Source organism: Alternaria infectoria, assembly GCF_024043175.1.
Source record: "Alternaria infectoria strain BMP 0036 chromosome Unknown scaffold_3, whole genome shotgun sequence".
Classification (NCBI taxonomy): Eukaryota; Fungi; Ascomycota; class Dothideomycetes; order Pleosporales; family Pleosporaceae; genus Alternaria; species Alternaria infectoria.
The window spans coordinates 2,323,276-2,336,070 of NW_026250692.1; the positions used below are offsets into that span (position 1 = coordinate 2,323,276).

Consider the following 12,795-nt stretch of genomic DNA (forward strand, 5'->3'; position numbering starts at 1 on the left):
AGGCCATAACACCTTCCTGCTGCTCGGCCGGTGCAGTGTCAAATTGGGGATCGCGTTCCGAGCAGGTTGAGCAACTGATGCCAACAGTGATGGCCATGACAAACGAGGCGATAGCGCAGAGGACCTTGAACTGTGTGCCACCGAGCCATGGAAGGTAATCTGGCAGATTGATGTAACCAGCTAGGTAACCCAAGATGTTGCCGATACCAGCCGAGCGCATCAGCCATGCATTGGCAGACTCCTGCTGATGGGTAGGGGCCACGTCGACGATATATGCTCGCACACCAGCTTGGATGACGTTGATAGCGAAATCGAGCACGTAGACGAACAAGACGGCGAAGAGCATGATGCACGTCTTGACCCCAGACGACTCTGGGTCAGCGCCGAAGAGGCCTAGGAAACCTCCGATGATTTCCCTTGCCCAGGCGAGAACCATGAGAGACACGATGGTGGCAGCAGCACCGCCGATAATGAAGGGCCTTCGCTTTCCCCAGCGCAGACGGCAGTTGTCACTCTTGAGACCGACATAGGGCTGGACAAGTACTCCGGAGAGAGGGCCGGCAATCCACACGAGAGCAAGCATCGACTTGCTCAGACCGAGCGATAGTAAGTATGGCTGCGTACAGTTAGCATAGTTCGTGGTCAAGATGGGCTGCGGTGGTCCGACGGGTCATGCATGCATGGCTCACACGACCTCAGTGCCGGATCTGCATGCAGGGTCCATGTCGTCCTCATGGAGATTTGCAGCGAGAAAAAGCACTTACCGATCCGTTGGAAGTCTCTACGGACCATCCTATTTGCAGGCCGAGGCCTCCAAAGGTGAGCAAGAACAAGAACCAACTGCTCTTTGTCTCCTCGACCTGTGATTCGCCCATCCAGTCATCGTCATCGTCGTCGGGCGACAGGCTCTCCTTAAGGAGCGGGTCGTTTTCGGAGGACATTCTTTGGGGGATGATGGTGGGCGAGTTCTCGTGGATGAATTCGACGTGGGTGTGGCCTTCAGTGTCTGGTCGTCCACCCATGAGCGAGTCGCGGCCAAAGGAAACGAGCTTTGGGCGTGGCTTGGGGCGGGCGGAAGTGTCGATTCTGGAGGGAGGAGAGGCACGAGGTGAAGACGAGCGCGAGTCGCCGCCGTTGGGCCGTGAGGACGACATGATGGGGCAGGTGGCAGTCGCAACCTGATGTGGGGAGAGTGCGTGGAGTGGCCTGCGCGGGCGACGTGGTCAGCCCTGGTGGCTCACGGCTCGCTGTCAGGGTCGGCGAGATTGTGATTGGCAGCAGGCAGGGTGGGCAAGTACGAGGACGCGAGGATGCGCGGTGGAGAGATGTGGTGAGAGGCAGACTGTCAACAAAAGGCGAGTGGCGCGGTGGGACTCAGGCCATGCTCCAAAGCGTATCGAGCGTGAAAGAGGCGCTAGTGGGACCGCTGGGGCTGCGGCGGCGATCGATCTCGAATCTCGACCAAAGTCCACAATCGGCGCTGTTCAAAGAGACGGCGGAGGGGCGGGCAGCAGGCAGGTCTATAACGGGCGGAGAGTCACGATCAGGTTCGAGGCGGTGTAGGTCATGTGGGTGCCAGCCGTGTGCGGTCGGCTTGGTGAAGGGTCTAGCAGGTCTTGCAGGTGATTCTGGGTAGATGTCATGCAGGCGTACTAGCCAGTGTGCGTGCCATGACGTCGCCCCATGAGCGGTTCTGAGACCCTCGTCGATGGCGCTACGCCCAAACAAGGCTGGCGCTCGCTGGAACGGCAGCCGAGACATGGAGACACCTGGACGCTGTGCGAAGGCAGCGACGCGTCTGCAAGGAGCCTCAGAGCCTCACCAGGTCGCCATATCGCCAGCCTCGCATCGCATCGCTATTCTACGCTGCCAGACCTGTACCCAGCGCGCCTCGCCCTGCCCGGACACGCCCGACGCCGCTCCGCCCTCGACTCCTTGCGCAACGTTGCCCCAGGCCCCGTCCCATCCAGGCAGCCCCAGTAGCAGCATCCAACGCCCAGCAGCCACCTGTAACTTCGACATATACGCCCACAACCCCCGCGCAATCCTCCTGCGATACCGCACACGCTCGCGCTGTTGATGACCGCCCGGCCTTGAGTCCAGCATGGCGTCCATAATGGGCTGGTGGGCAGTCGGCCAGCTACTCAGTATGCGCCCTCGACTCCTCTAATATGACACGCCCGGCATACATACTGACTGTTGACGGCAGAGCGCGATGCATCCGACGCAGACCCGGACGGTCAGTTCCCCGCTCCACACACACACGGCGATCCCATCTCTAATGCGCGCCAACAGACGAGCCAGAGGCGGGCCAGAAGGAGATATTCACATCGTGGGCCCTGTCCATCCTGATTATGCTCCTCATAATCGCCCTCTTCACGAGCTACATACTCCACACGCGGAAGATCCAGGCCGTCCATGAGACAGTCCTGTCCATTTTTGCTGGTACGTCGTTCCCACACCACCCTCCGCGGCTGCTTGGGCCCTTCCGCACGCTTGGCGTCCGTTGAGACAAGCTCGGCGTAGTGTGCATGGGCAAGGCCACAGATTCCGATCACTTGCAGCCCGAAGCCCATCACCCGACTAATTGTGGGGTAACCTGCAATATCCACCTGCGATGTCGCCTAGTCCATCTCGTAATCCAATCGCGCTATGATGCTCGCTAACGCCCTTCAGGCATGGTCGTTGGCCTGCTGCTGCGCCTGACAGCAGTCGCTTCCGTCCGAGATGTCGTCAGTTTCGACTATCAGATGTTCTTCAACTTGCTCCTGCCTCCCATCATCCTCTCGGCTGGCTACGAACTCCACCAAGGCAATTTCTTCCGACACATTGGAACAATTCTCACCTTTGCCTTTGCTGGCTCTTTCATCTCCGCCCTAGTCCTTGGCATCATCCTGTTCCTGTGGACCAGGATACCTCTCGATGGCTTCAAGATCAACTTCGTCGAGGCCATGTCTGTTGGCGCTACCCTCTCGGCCACCGATCCCGTTACCATTCTTGCCATTTTCGATACGTACAAAGTAGAGCCCAAGCTATACACCATCATCTTTGGCGAGTCCATTCTTAACGATGCTATCGCTATCGTCGTCTTCGAGACTGCACAGAAGTACAAGGACGGTGCAGAGTCTCTGGGCTTCATGAGCCTCTTTGAGGCCGTAGGCATTTTCCTCGGCGTCTTCTTCGGAAGTCTGTTTATAGGTGTCATGGTCGGCATTGGCGTGTCTCTGATGCTCAAGTTCACCTATGTTAGGCGCTTCCCCAAGACTGAGAGTTGTCTCATCATACTCACCGCATACTTGACATACTTTCTGTCCAATGCCATCCACATGTCTGGTAAGTCTTCACCAGCTTCCGTCTGCGGCCATCTGCTAATCAACCTGCAGGTATCGTCTCTTTGCTGTTTTGTGGTATCTGCATGAAGCATTACGCTTACCACAACATGTCCCGACGGACCCAGTTAACCACCAAGTTTGTCTTCCAGGTCACCTCCCAGATTTCAGAGAACTTCATCTTCATCTACCTAGGCTTGTCCCTCTTCACTGATGACAAGCTCGATTACAAGCCTCTTTTCATCTTGATTACCGTATTCGGAATTTGCGCCGCTCGCTGGTGCGCAGTGTTTCCTCTTTCAAGGCTCATCAACTCTGTCACAAGATATCGCCAGCGCCGCCGCGGCGACGAAGTTGCGGAAGAGATTCCGTATCCCCACCAGGTCATGATCTACTGGGCAGGTCTGCGTGGTGCTGTAGGTGTTGCGCTTGCCGCAGGTCTCACAGGTAACAACGGGGACACACTACGAGCCACAGTTCTTGTTGTAGTCGTTCTGACTGTCATCATCTTCGGCGGTACCACTGCACGCATGCTAGAAATTTTGGGTATTCGCACTGGCGTAGTCGAGGAGATTGACAGCGATGATGAGTTCGACATTGAGGTCGTTAATGGCGGCACCTACACACGCAAACAGGGTCAAGCTTATGGCAACACTCCACGTCCTGGCCAAAATGGCTTCTCACTCAACAATGTCAACGGACCCGACGCTACCTACTCTAGCGGATCAGTTAGTCGAAGTAGTCCACCCACACGACCAAACGGCGCTATGCGACGCAACTCGAGCCATCCACGTGCTAGAGACGGCGCAGACCAAAGTCTCCTCAGCCCAGCTGATAGCGGCTCTGCTGATGAAGATGACATCGACCTTGACCTTCCTCCCAGCGCACGCCGCTCGCCGAATCGCGGCCCGTCGCCATTAATGGGCGACCCATCCCCGTACCCGACATCAGGCATAAGACCAGTCGGCTCTGCGGCCGAGGGCTCAAGTAGGGTTGCGACTGCCACAGGTGCAGTGAAGCAGCTCTTCAACGAGATCAGCCACGATCCTGCAAACGCCTTCAAGCAGATCGATGACGGCTTCCTCAAACCACATCTGCTCCTAGACCAGGGCAAAGGTCCAGGGCCTGGTAATGTTTGATTGTATGAGTAGACGGATGGGAAACAAGCATTCGTGGCGTTTGAGTCATCTTTGGGATTAGGAGCTAGCGACTTTGATCGCCTGGCGCATAGCGTAGCATGACTTGTTGAGTCATGATGGAGCGCTGTCACCGCTACTTTGGTTTTCAGAGTCGAACCGTATTTCATGTAGACTGAATTCATAACACACATCACAGTGCATGGAGAGAGCGAGTTCGAAATCGAATACCAACGATATTCACTTTAGTAAAGGAAGATTGGGAATCAAAAATACCTCATAACGTCCTGATTTCTCCAAACCGAACACGAGAATAATAAAACAACACAATTGTCTCCAGAGCCCTTTGCCGATTTTACCCACCACCCACTTGCCTTCTCTATGGATCAATGATGAAATCAAGTGAATGGCGTTATGTATTCATCCTTGATCAAGAGACCACGACCTTCCTAAGGTCCAGGATACCTGTCAAACCTAATGCAAGTCAGCATTTTGAGCCTGTGGTAAGGGAAATGTGAGTGGACAAGTGACTTACCTCCAGATACGCGCACGCATATCGCCACTACCGGTAGCGAAGACGCCTCCTGTGGGGCTGGGAGCTACGGAAATAACTGGAAAAGGTAACGTTAGTAACACGATAGACGCGAAGATAGATCAAGCTTACCGGAGTTCTTGTGTCCCTGCAACATGAGCTGCGCGACACCAGTGTGAGGGTCCCAGAACTGGACACCGCGGTCCTTGGAACCACTCAGTACCCAGTCACCGTGAGGGGTAAGGGCAACGCTGAGCACAAAGTCCTTGTGGCCTTCGAAAGTGCGGATGCACTTGCCGGTTGGTTGGTGGCCGCCGGGGACGAAGCGGTTGTTGGTGGACAGCTCCCACATCTTGATCGTCTTGTCGAGACTGCCACTGACGAGCCTGTTGCCCGAAGGAGCAAAAGCCACACTGTAGACACTATCCTTGTGACCGTGCTCGCCTTCGAGACGGACGACAAGCTGGCCGGTCTGAATATCCCACACGCGGACGCTCTTGTCGAGAGATCCAGCGGCGACGTAGAGGTTGTCGGGGGAGATGGCCACGGTGGTGACACCGTCCTCAATGGAGAAGTTGGAGACTTGCATGTTGGACTCGAGGTCCCAGAGACGGACACTGCGATCGCCACTACCGGATGCAATGATCTTGCCGTTCCTGGCAAAGTCCAAGGAGTAAATGTCCTGCTCGTGTCCAGTGAACTGGTGCTTGATGGTGCGGGTAGCAATGTCCCAGACCTGGCTCAATGTTAGTCATGACTGATAGAGCGAGTCAGGATCAAACTTACCCTAATGACCTTGTCCTCAGCACCGGTTGCAAGGTACTGGCCGCTGGGACTGAAGCAGACGCTTCGGATGTACAAATCGCCGTCCTCGGGCAGGCTTCCATCCTGAAGATGCGCGACAGGGTTTCCAGTCTCGACATCGAAAATCTGGGCTGAACGGTTGCAACCTGTCGCAACCCACCTTCCGTCCAAGCTGAAGCGTACGCAGCAGACGACACTTTGATGGGGTAGGTTGTGGATCAAGTCAACATCAAGCACACGTCTTGAACGAGGGTTGAAGACCGCGAACCAATCGCTGCCCTCCTTCTTCAGGTTCTCTGGCAACTGCTCAATGTCTAGATCAGCCAAGACGTTGCTCTGGCTGAGAGGAATGTGGTTGGGCGCCATCAAGGCACTCGGCTGCTGATGGTGGGGAGGAGGAGTCGGTCGCGGGACTTGAGGCGATCCGGGGTAGGGTGCAGGGTTGTTCTGCTGAGGAGTGGCGGGATTGGGTGGGCCGTTGGGGGGACCGCGGGCAGGACCTGGACGCTTAGCACCAGGTGAGGCAGTGGGCTGTGGAGGCTGACCATAACCTGCGATGTGTTAGCCGAGACGATGGCAGAAGCATGAAGTCTTTGACGCTTACCATTGACAGATGGACCCTGCTGGTAGCCACCAAAGTGCTGTGGCGGACCAGGAGCAGGGTTCAGTCCTGGGGGGCCTTGGGGTCCTCCCAGTTGTGGCGGCATGCCATGGCCCTGGGGCGGCTCCTGTGGAGGAGGCGCCAGTCCCGGACCACCTTGGGCAGCACTGCCTGCCATTATGCCGCCGAACAGGTTACTAGGCCCGTGGCCGATTTGAGGCGGCTGAGGCTGCGAGGGGCCGTGGTGCTGCGAGTTCTGGCTGGGGCCGCCGCGAGCCTCGAGTTCGCGCTCCAGCTGGGCGATGCGCTCCTCGTATCTAGCACGGGGGTCAGCATCCAAAGCGCAGCCTGAGGGAGGCTGGGGGCCGTGGTGTGTGGGCGACGTGCGGGAGGTGCTTACTTTGCTTTCATCTGGTTGTGTGACTGCTCGAGCGAGTAGACCTTGCCGCGGATCAACTCAATCTCTTGGATATGACGCGTGACTGCAAGGACTAGTTAGCAGCTGTGAGCTCCATGCGACAAAAGACAGTCGAGGCCATGCGCAGAAAGTTTGCTCGCCCGGTCCTTGGATACCGCACGGCAACTGCTTCCCTTCGCGGCTGGATAGCGTGTGCAAGACTCACTTTGGCCTTCGGCATCGACACTGCGCTGGGATTCGGCTTCGAACTCGGTCTTGATGTTGTCGAGCAGCTCGTTGAGGCGCTGGGCTGGGCCCGTCTGGGGAGGCATGACCGCCCGGGGAGGGTAGTGGTTCATGCTGGCGGCGGGATCGCGCGTCCGGGAGAGGGTGCGAAGATGGGCTGGCCGTCTGCTTCGCGTTGTGCGCTATTGAGACGCGAGCAACAGGGCGCGGTATGCGACGACGTCGGGTGGGAGCCTGGCGGTCGCAAGGCTGTGGGCGCACAGCTGGCACGAGCTATCTGGGCTGGTACACGTCTACGGGGCCGGCCCTCTGGTGGGCGCGACGGGTGTCGGATGGATAAACGGTGGATGGGGGCAGATAGGGATGCAAACGGGTGAGATGGTGTCGTGGCTGTGAGATCGCTGAGGTTTGAGCGCAAGATGGGTGGGTCGCCGTGGTTGGTGCTTTTGCTTGGCTTGCACGGAGGAAGAGGCGTTTCAAATCCGGCAGGCGGGAAACATGGCCATCTGGAGCGCTTGCGCCGACATGGCACCAGTTCCGCTACGACTCTCTGTTCCCGGGACGTCGACATCGGCATGTGCATCCACGATACTCTCTTTTCCACCCCCAAACTTGCATGTCTCCGCCCAAGACTCTCGACAGCATCCCTTCTCCCATCCGCGTCGCTCGCTCGCTCCGCTCCACCCCATCCAGCCGGACCCTTGTGCTTACTCGCGCTAGTGCTGCCGTTCCCGCTGCGCTACACTGCATTGAGCCAAGCTGCATATCGCACGTGTTTGTCCTCTTTCGGCCGCGATCGCTTTTCTTTCCCACCTTACATCAGCACTCACATTCGTACACTCAGGCGGCCTTGTCTCTACAATGACTTGCCACCCCCACGATGCTTTCTTCTTTGTGCAGCGATAGCGGGACTATCAGGCCTAGTCCACCTAGCGGCAGCGTTTGAGTAATTGAACTACACGGAAAAAGTGTTGCATGCGCATACGGGCTAGTGATCGTGGCATGAGCATCACGATGTGTTCTAGCCAGTTGTGCATCTATTTCATTGCAAGTGGCCTCGGAAGATCGACTCTGCATACATCGTTCGGTGTTTTTGTGGCTTCCAGAGTCATGCAACTTGTTAGAGCCCGAGACTAGTTTTCGTCTTCAATGTTGCATTCCTCCTTCTGCCCGCAGCACCACTTGTTCACACTGAACAACGTCGTCCCCCATTTCTAGCTTACGAGCAGCGCTGGCTTTACATATAATCACGATGGTTACACGACTACACGACGCGTTTGGCGGCTGAATTATACCCATGGCACGGGGCCACTGGACCACCCCCGCGCTGCCGGTGGTACCATGTCTGATTCGCCCCAGACAGCCACAGAAAACTCGTTCATGTCAAACGACGCACTCATCCACTGCATCGAGAACAACACGGCAGATCCAGCATCACGGTCCTCCTCGTCGTTGTGGCCATTGTGTCATGGCTACCCGACGAGACCGTACCTAGGTAGCTGCTAGCCCTTCCATTCGTAGTTACGACGCGTGGGAAGTCCCTAGCGCTGTCGCGTAAGCCATCTCGTGCGGAATGCTCACCTCACCAGATCTCGTCCCGCAACCAGGACTATCGTCGTATCACGCCATTCTCCCGTGTATTGCCCTTTGCCTGCTGGCTGCCACGCCTAACACGCCTTGTGATCTTCCGCCTTCCTAGTCACCGCTTCCAACGGCCAACGCCATGCGTTCCTTCAATGCGCGCCTGTCACTCACTGGCCGCCATCAATCGCCACTTATACCCGGTGTGATGTTCATGATGCGCTTAGCATGCATGCAATCGCCATGAATGCTTCAATGGCTGTGGCAATCACCGCCTACTGCATTGTGAAGCCCCCATGCTGGCCATAAAAGCTGCCTGTCTGCTTCTTTCCAATACAAATCGACATTCCTCCTCCTCATACATCACTATTGATCGCTATTTGCTATCAATTAACTAATCACTACCTCAACTATCATCTTCCGTTCTGTTCAGACGCCCTCCGACACTAGTGTTCATGATGTCGCTACACGGTGATGAGATTGCCGAGCAGCGGCCCACTTACGGACGTCTACCGACTGCCGAGCGACGTCAGATCAGCATCAGGGCGTTCAAGTCCTCGGATTCACTCTACAAACTCAAGGAACAGAAGGGTACTCTTGAGGCTGCTGTCGAGGTCAGTGCTACCATTCTTCTAATGCAAAACTTCTAATTAACATGTGGACATGGCAGCCCCTTTACGCAGGCCTTGCTGTCGCTCAGTCTGACGATGGCGAATTTCGCTACTGCATTGCTTTGCATGATGGAACCTATACCATTAACTGTGAGAGCAAATCTCTGGGGCTATCCGGAGATGCAGGCGAGGGCAACTCATCGAACGAATCATCGCGATTTGGATCAGGAGTCTCCACACCCATGTCTGTAGGTGATGTTTCCGAAGCTCTATCAAAAGCCTTCATCGGATTTCTCAACGACTACCGCGAGGAGAATCTTTCCAAGCCCATGGGTGCTACTCTGACCACGCAACTGGCTACTTTGAGTCCACACCTGGCCGTACGCCTATGGACTGAACTAGACATCATACCATTCATCTTTCCGGCCGACGCTAAAGACAAGGAAGAGCCATCGATACCTTTAGATCAAGAAGCCGAACACATGGCGAGAAAGACAGTGAAGCAATTCAACGTCAAGGGTGAGTTACCCGTTCAGATGGGTCATCGTCGTCAGGTTTTGGTTGATCTCGACAACCACGTGCACATCGCCGAGCGCGAAAGCTACGATTCTACTGTCAGGATGGACACTACAGGAGCTGCAACGATGCATTACGCCAACTCACTCAAGAAGAGAAGGACCAAGATTGCCTTCTTCAACAGCACAGCACAAGGCGGAGGGGTCGCTCTCATGAGGCACGCTCTGATGAGATATCTGGCTCTTCTCGGGGTCGACTGCAAATGGTACGTTCCATACGGAAAGACCGACATCTTCAGGATCACCAAAGACAACCATAATATTCTTCAGGGTGTCGCCACAGCAGGCGAGCGTTTGACCGAGGAAAAGATGGCCGATCTTGATGATTGGGTCATCGAAGAGGCTGACAAGTGTCGTTGGGTCGAGCACGGCGGCCCGCTCTCATCTCGCGAGAAGGGTGGTGCCGATGTGATTATTGTCGATGATCCTCAGATGCCGAGCCTTGTCAAGATTGCGAAGGAGCGAGACTCCAGGTATGTACTCTCGAATTGCTTACGAACTCATCCAGGATACCCATTTATGCTAACTCTATCCTCTAGTCGCCCAGTCATTTTTCGCAGCCACATCCAAGTTCGAGCTGACCTCGCTGACAAACAAGATACCGCTACCTCCGAGGTGTGGAACTGGATCTGGAACCACGTCAAAGATTGTGATGTCTTCGTCAGCCATCCCGTGCGAGCATTCGTACCCGAGGTTGTGACCCCAGAGAAAGTGGGGTACCTGCCTGCCACTACTGACTGGCTAGATGGCCTGAACAAGCACATGCACCCCTGGGACGAGCAGTACTACATCCACGAGCTCAAGGTCCAGTGTTTTTCAGCTGGTATGCGTCAGCTCGCTCATCCGGATCGCAAATACATCGTCCAAATCGCTCGCTTCGACCCAGCGAAGGGTATCCCAGATGTACTCGCATCATACGCACTCTTGCGCAAAGCGTACATGAAAGACACGCCCCTTGTAGACATCCCCCAGCTCGTCATAGCTGGCCATGGTGCCGTCGACGACCCAGATGCTACACGCATCTTCAAGGAAACCGAGACCGCTCTTAACGGGGAGTTCAACGAGTTCAAGGACGACGTCATCATCATGCGTATCGGACCATCCGACCAGATGCTCAACGCACTCATGTCCTGCGCTCATGTCGCCCTCCAGCTCTCCACACGCGAAGGCTTCGAAGTCAAGGTCAGCGAAGCGCTCCACAAGGGCACGCCTATCATCGCTACTCTCGCTGGCGGTATCCCTCTGCAGGTTCAGGATGGAAAGTCTGGCTTCCTGGTCAAGCCTGGTGATCATGACGCTGTTGCGAAGCACTTGTTTGATCTCTTCACTGATTCGGAACTTCACTCTACGATGTCGGAGTACGCGAGTAAGCATGTCAGTGATGAGGTCAGCACGGTGGGCAATGCGCTGGCTTGGCTTTATCTGGCCGATGAGTTATCCAAGGGGGAGCATGTCGCACCTGACGGCCGATGGATCAACGATATGGCGAGGGAGAAGGCGGGTATTCCGTATCAGAAGGACGAGGATATCTTGGTCCGCAATGTGAGCTTGACGAACTGAGTGTGGATGTCTTGGACATTCACTATAGATGGACGATGAGCATGAGAGACATGTTATGTAATGCCCTCGTCAGAAGCTACGATGATCAGTCCGGATTCACAGTTGATAGTGCCAGATTGATTTCATCAGTAAATAAGCACTGCACAGAGCGACAGATAGCGATGTGTGCTTCTGTTGGAGTAGAGACATCACCTTTAGCATTGCTTTTGTCACTAAAATTCCAAGCCACAGTTCATATTACGTTAGTGCTAACTTTTGAAGTGACCTCTGCTTTCTCAACTTGACTTTCCAATCTTTCATATGCTTGCTTTTGTTCTGTCTCGTCAACTTCTCGACCCGATGTCTCCTCCGTGCACAGGTATTGGACCTACATCCATGACGAGCTTCTCTACTCTCTCCCTCGATTCTTGAGCCTCGTACGTACCGAGTCAGAGTTTCTTCAACATCTGTACGTGCTCTTCCCATTCGCCCTTGGACACATCGTGGACCACGTAACTCTTGTAATCCGGTGGCTGTCCTACAACGGTCCTCCAGTTATCTAACCGGAGACCATTCGTCGGTTGTGGGCTGATTATAGCATCGATGCGAAGACTGACGCCAAAACCTCCGTGCCACCGATTCCCCCTATTAGGACCAATACCGAAGTCCTGGCAGAGACCCTCAAAAAACTCACAGGTGCGAGCTCGGCTCCACCCCATTCTGCGATAATCCAGTTCGGAAGTTGCAATGGTGACTTCGACCTCAGCAGAAGCAGTATCGGCTGGGCGTAAACGAGCGATCTCCGCGAGGTACGAGCTGCAGGTGTAGAAGAATTGCGATCTCGGATCGGATGACCGGATAACAGGCAGCGCTCCCTCAGGTGAAGTGTTGAGGCAGATATTCAAGTGATTTTGAATCCGGTTGGCGGCTGTCCAGTCCATGCGAAAGCGTACTGGCTCCCTCACCATTGTTTTGAGTTTCTGAGCAATGATAGGTGCAGCTTCTTTGTTGACGAGGCGGCAGGTTACCAGGATTGACATTGGCAGAGCGCGTCGGTACATAACGAGTTTACCATTGCCTTGCGAAGAGCCTGCAAAGGAAAGGTATGTAGTCAGTAAATGTCCCACGTGCACTTTGTACAGCCAGAACTTACCGTCGTCTTGTTTGATGTAGACGTTGGGGGGCTTGTATCTTGTTGTGGGCTTGTACTTTTCTTTTCTTGTCGCTATGTCGGTGGCTTCGTAGACCATACAGCGTAGCTCAGCCGGGAGATCGAGGAAGCGGAATGGTCGAGAGGACATGGTGACCGTACGCGAAACACTGCAGTGTCGGAGTTGTTGAGAGTGAAGGTAAGTGGAAGACGAGGTGTATGAGTGAGGTCAAATTGACGTTGGAAGAAGGGGGGGGGGGGGGGGGGGGGGGGCGGGGGGTGGGTGCGTGGAAG

At 55.3% G+C, this 12,795-nt stretch overlaps 4 protein-coding genes across 4 annotated transcripts; 2 read left to right on the forward strand and 2 right to left on the reverse strand.

The window, feature by feature from the left end:
- Nucleotides 1-2,295: 2,295 nt before the first annotated feature.
- J4E92_002999 (uncharacterized protein) lies at nucleotides 2,296-4,468 on the forward strand (the record flags this gene model as incomplete). The annotated part of the gene is made up of 3 exons (XM_051494399.1): nucleotides 2,296-2,445; nucleotides 2,677-3,333; nucleotides 3,384-4,468. Coding segments are annotated over 3 exons (1,892 nt in total), but the record flags the coding sequence as incomplete, so codon positions are not given.
- A 623-nt stretch (nucleotides 4,469-5,091) lies between these two features.
- J4E92_003000 (uncharacterized protein) lies at nucleotides 5,092-7,158 on the reverse strand (the record flags this gene model as incomplete). Its single annotated transcript, XM_051494400.1, has 5 exons — nucleotides 5,092-5,733; nucleotides 5,784-6,352; nucleotides 6,406-6,719; nucleotides 6,803-6,884; nucleotides 7,026-7,158. The coding sequence occupies 5 exons, from the start codon at nucleotides 7,156-7,158 to the stop codon at nucleotides 5,092-5,094; spliced, it is 1,740 nt and encodes a 579-aa protein (XP_051356079.1).
- Nucleotides 7,159-9,084: 1,926 nt separating this feature from the next.
- J4E92_003001 (uncharacterized protein) lies at nucleotides 9,085-11,372 on the forward strand (the record flags this gene model as incomplete). Its single annotated transcript, XM_051494401.1, has 3 exons — nucleotides 9,085-9,240; nucleotides 9,393-10,285; nucleotides 10,352-11,372. 3 exons carry the CDS (start codon nucleotides 9,085-9,087, stop codon nucleotides 11,370-11,372), a joined length of 2,070 nt encoding a protein of 689 aa, XP_051356080.1.
- Nucleotides 11,373-11,800: 428 nt separating this feature from the next.
- Nucleotides 11,801-12,652, reverse strand: J4E92_003002 (uncharacterized protein; the record flags this gene model as incomplete). Its single annotated transcript, XM_051494402.1, has 2 exons — nucleotides 11,801-12,441; nucleotides 12,505-12,652. 2 exons carry the CDS (start codon nucleotides 12,650-12,652, stop codon nucleotides 11,801-11,803), a joined length of 789 nt encoding a protein of 262 aa, XP_051356081.1.
- Nucleotides 12,653-12,795: the final 143 nt, after the last annotated feature.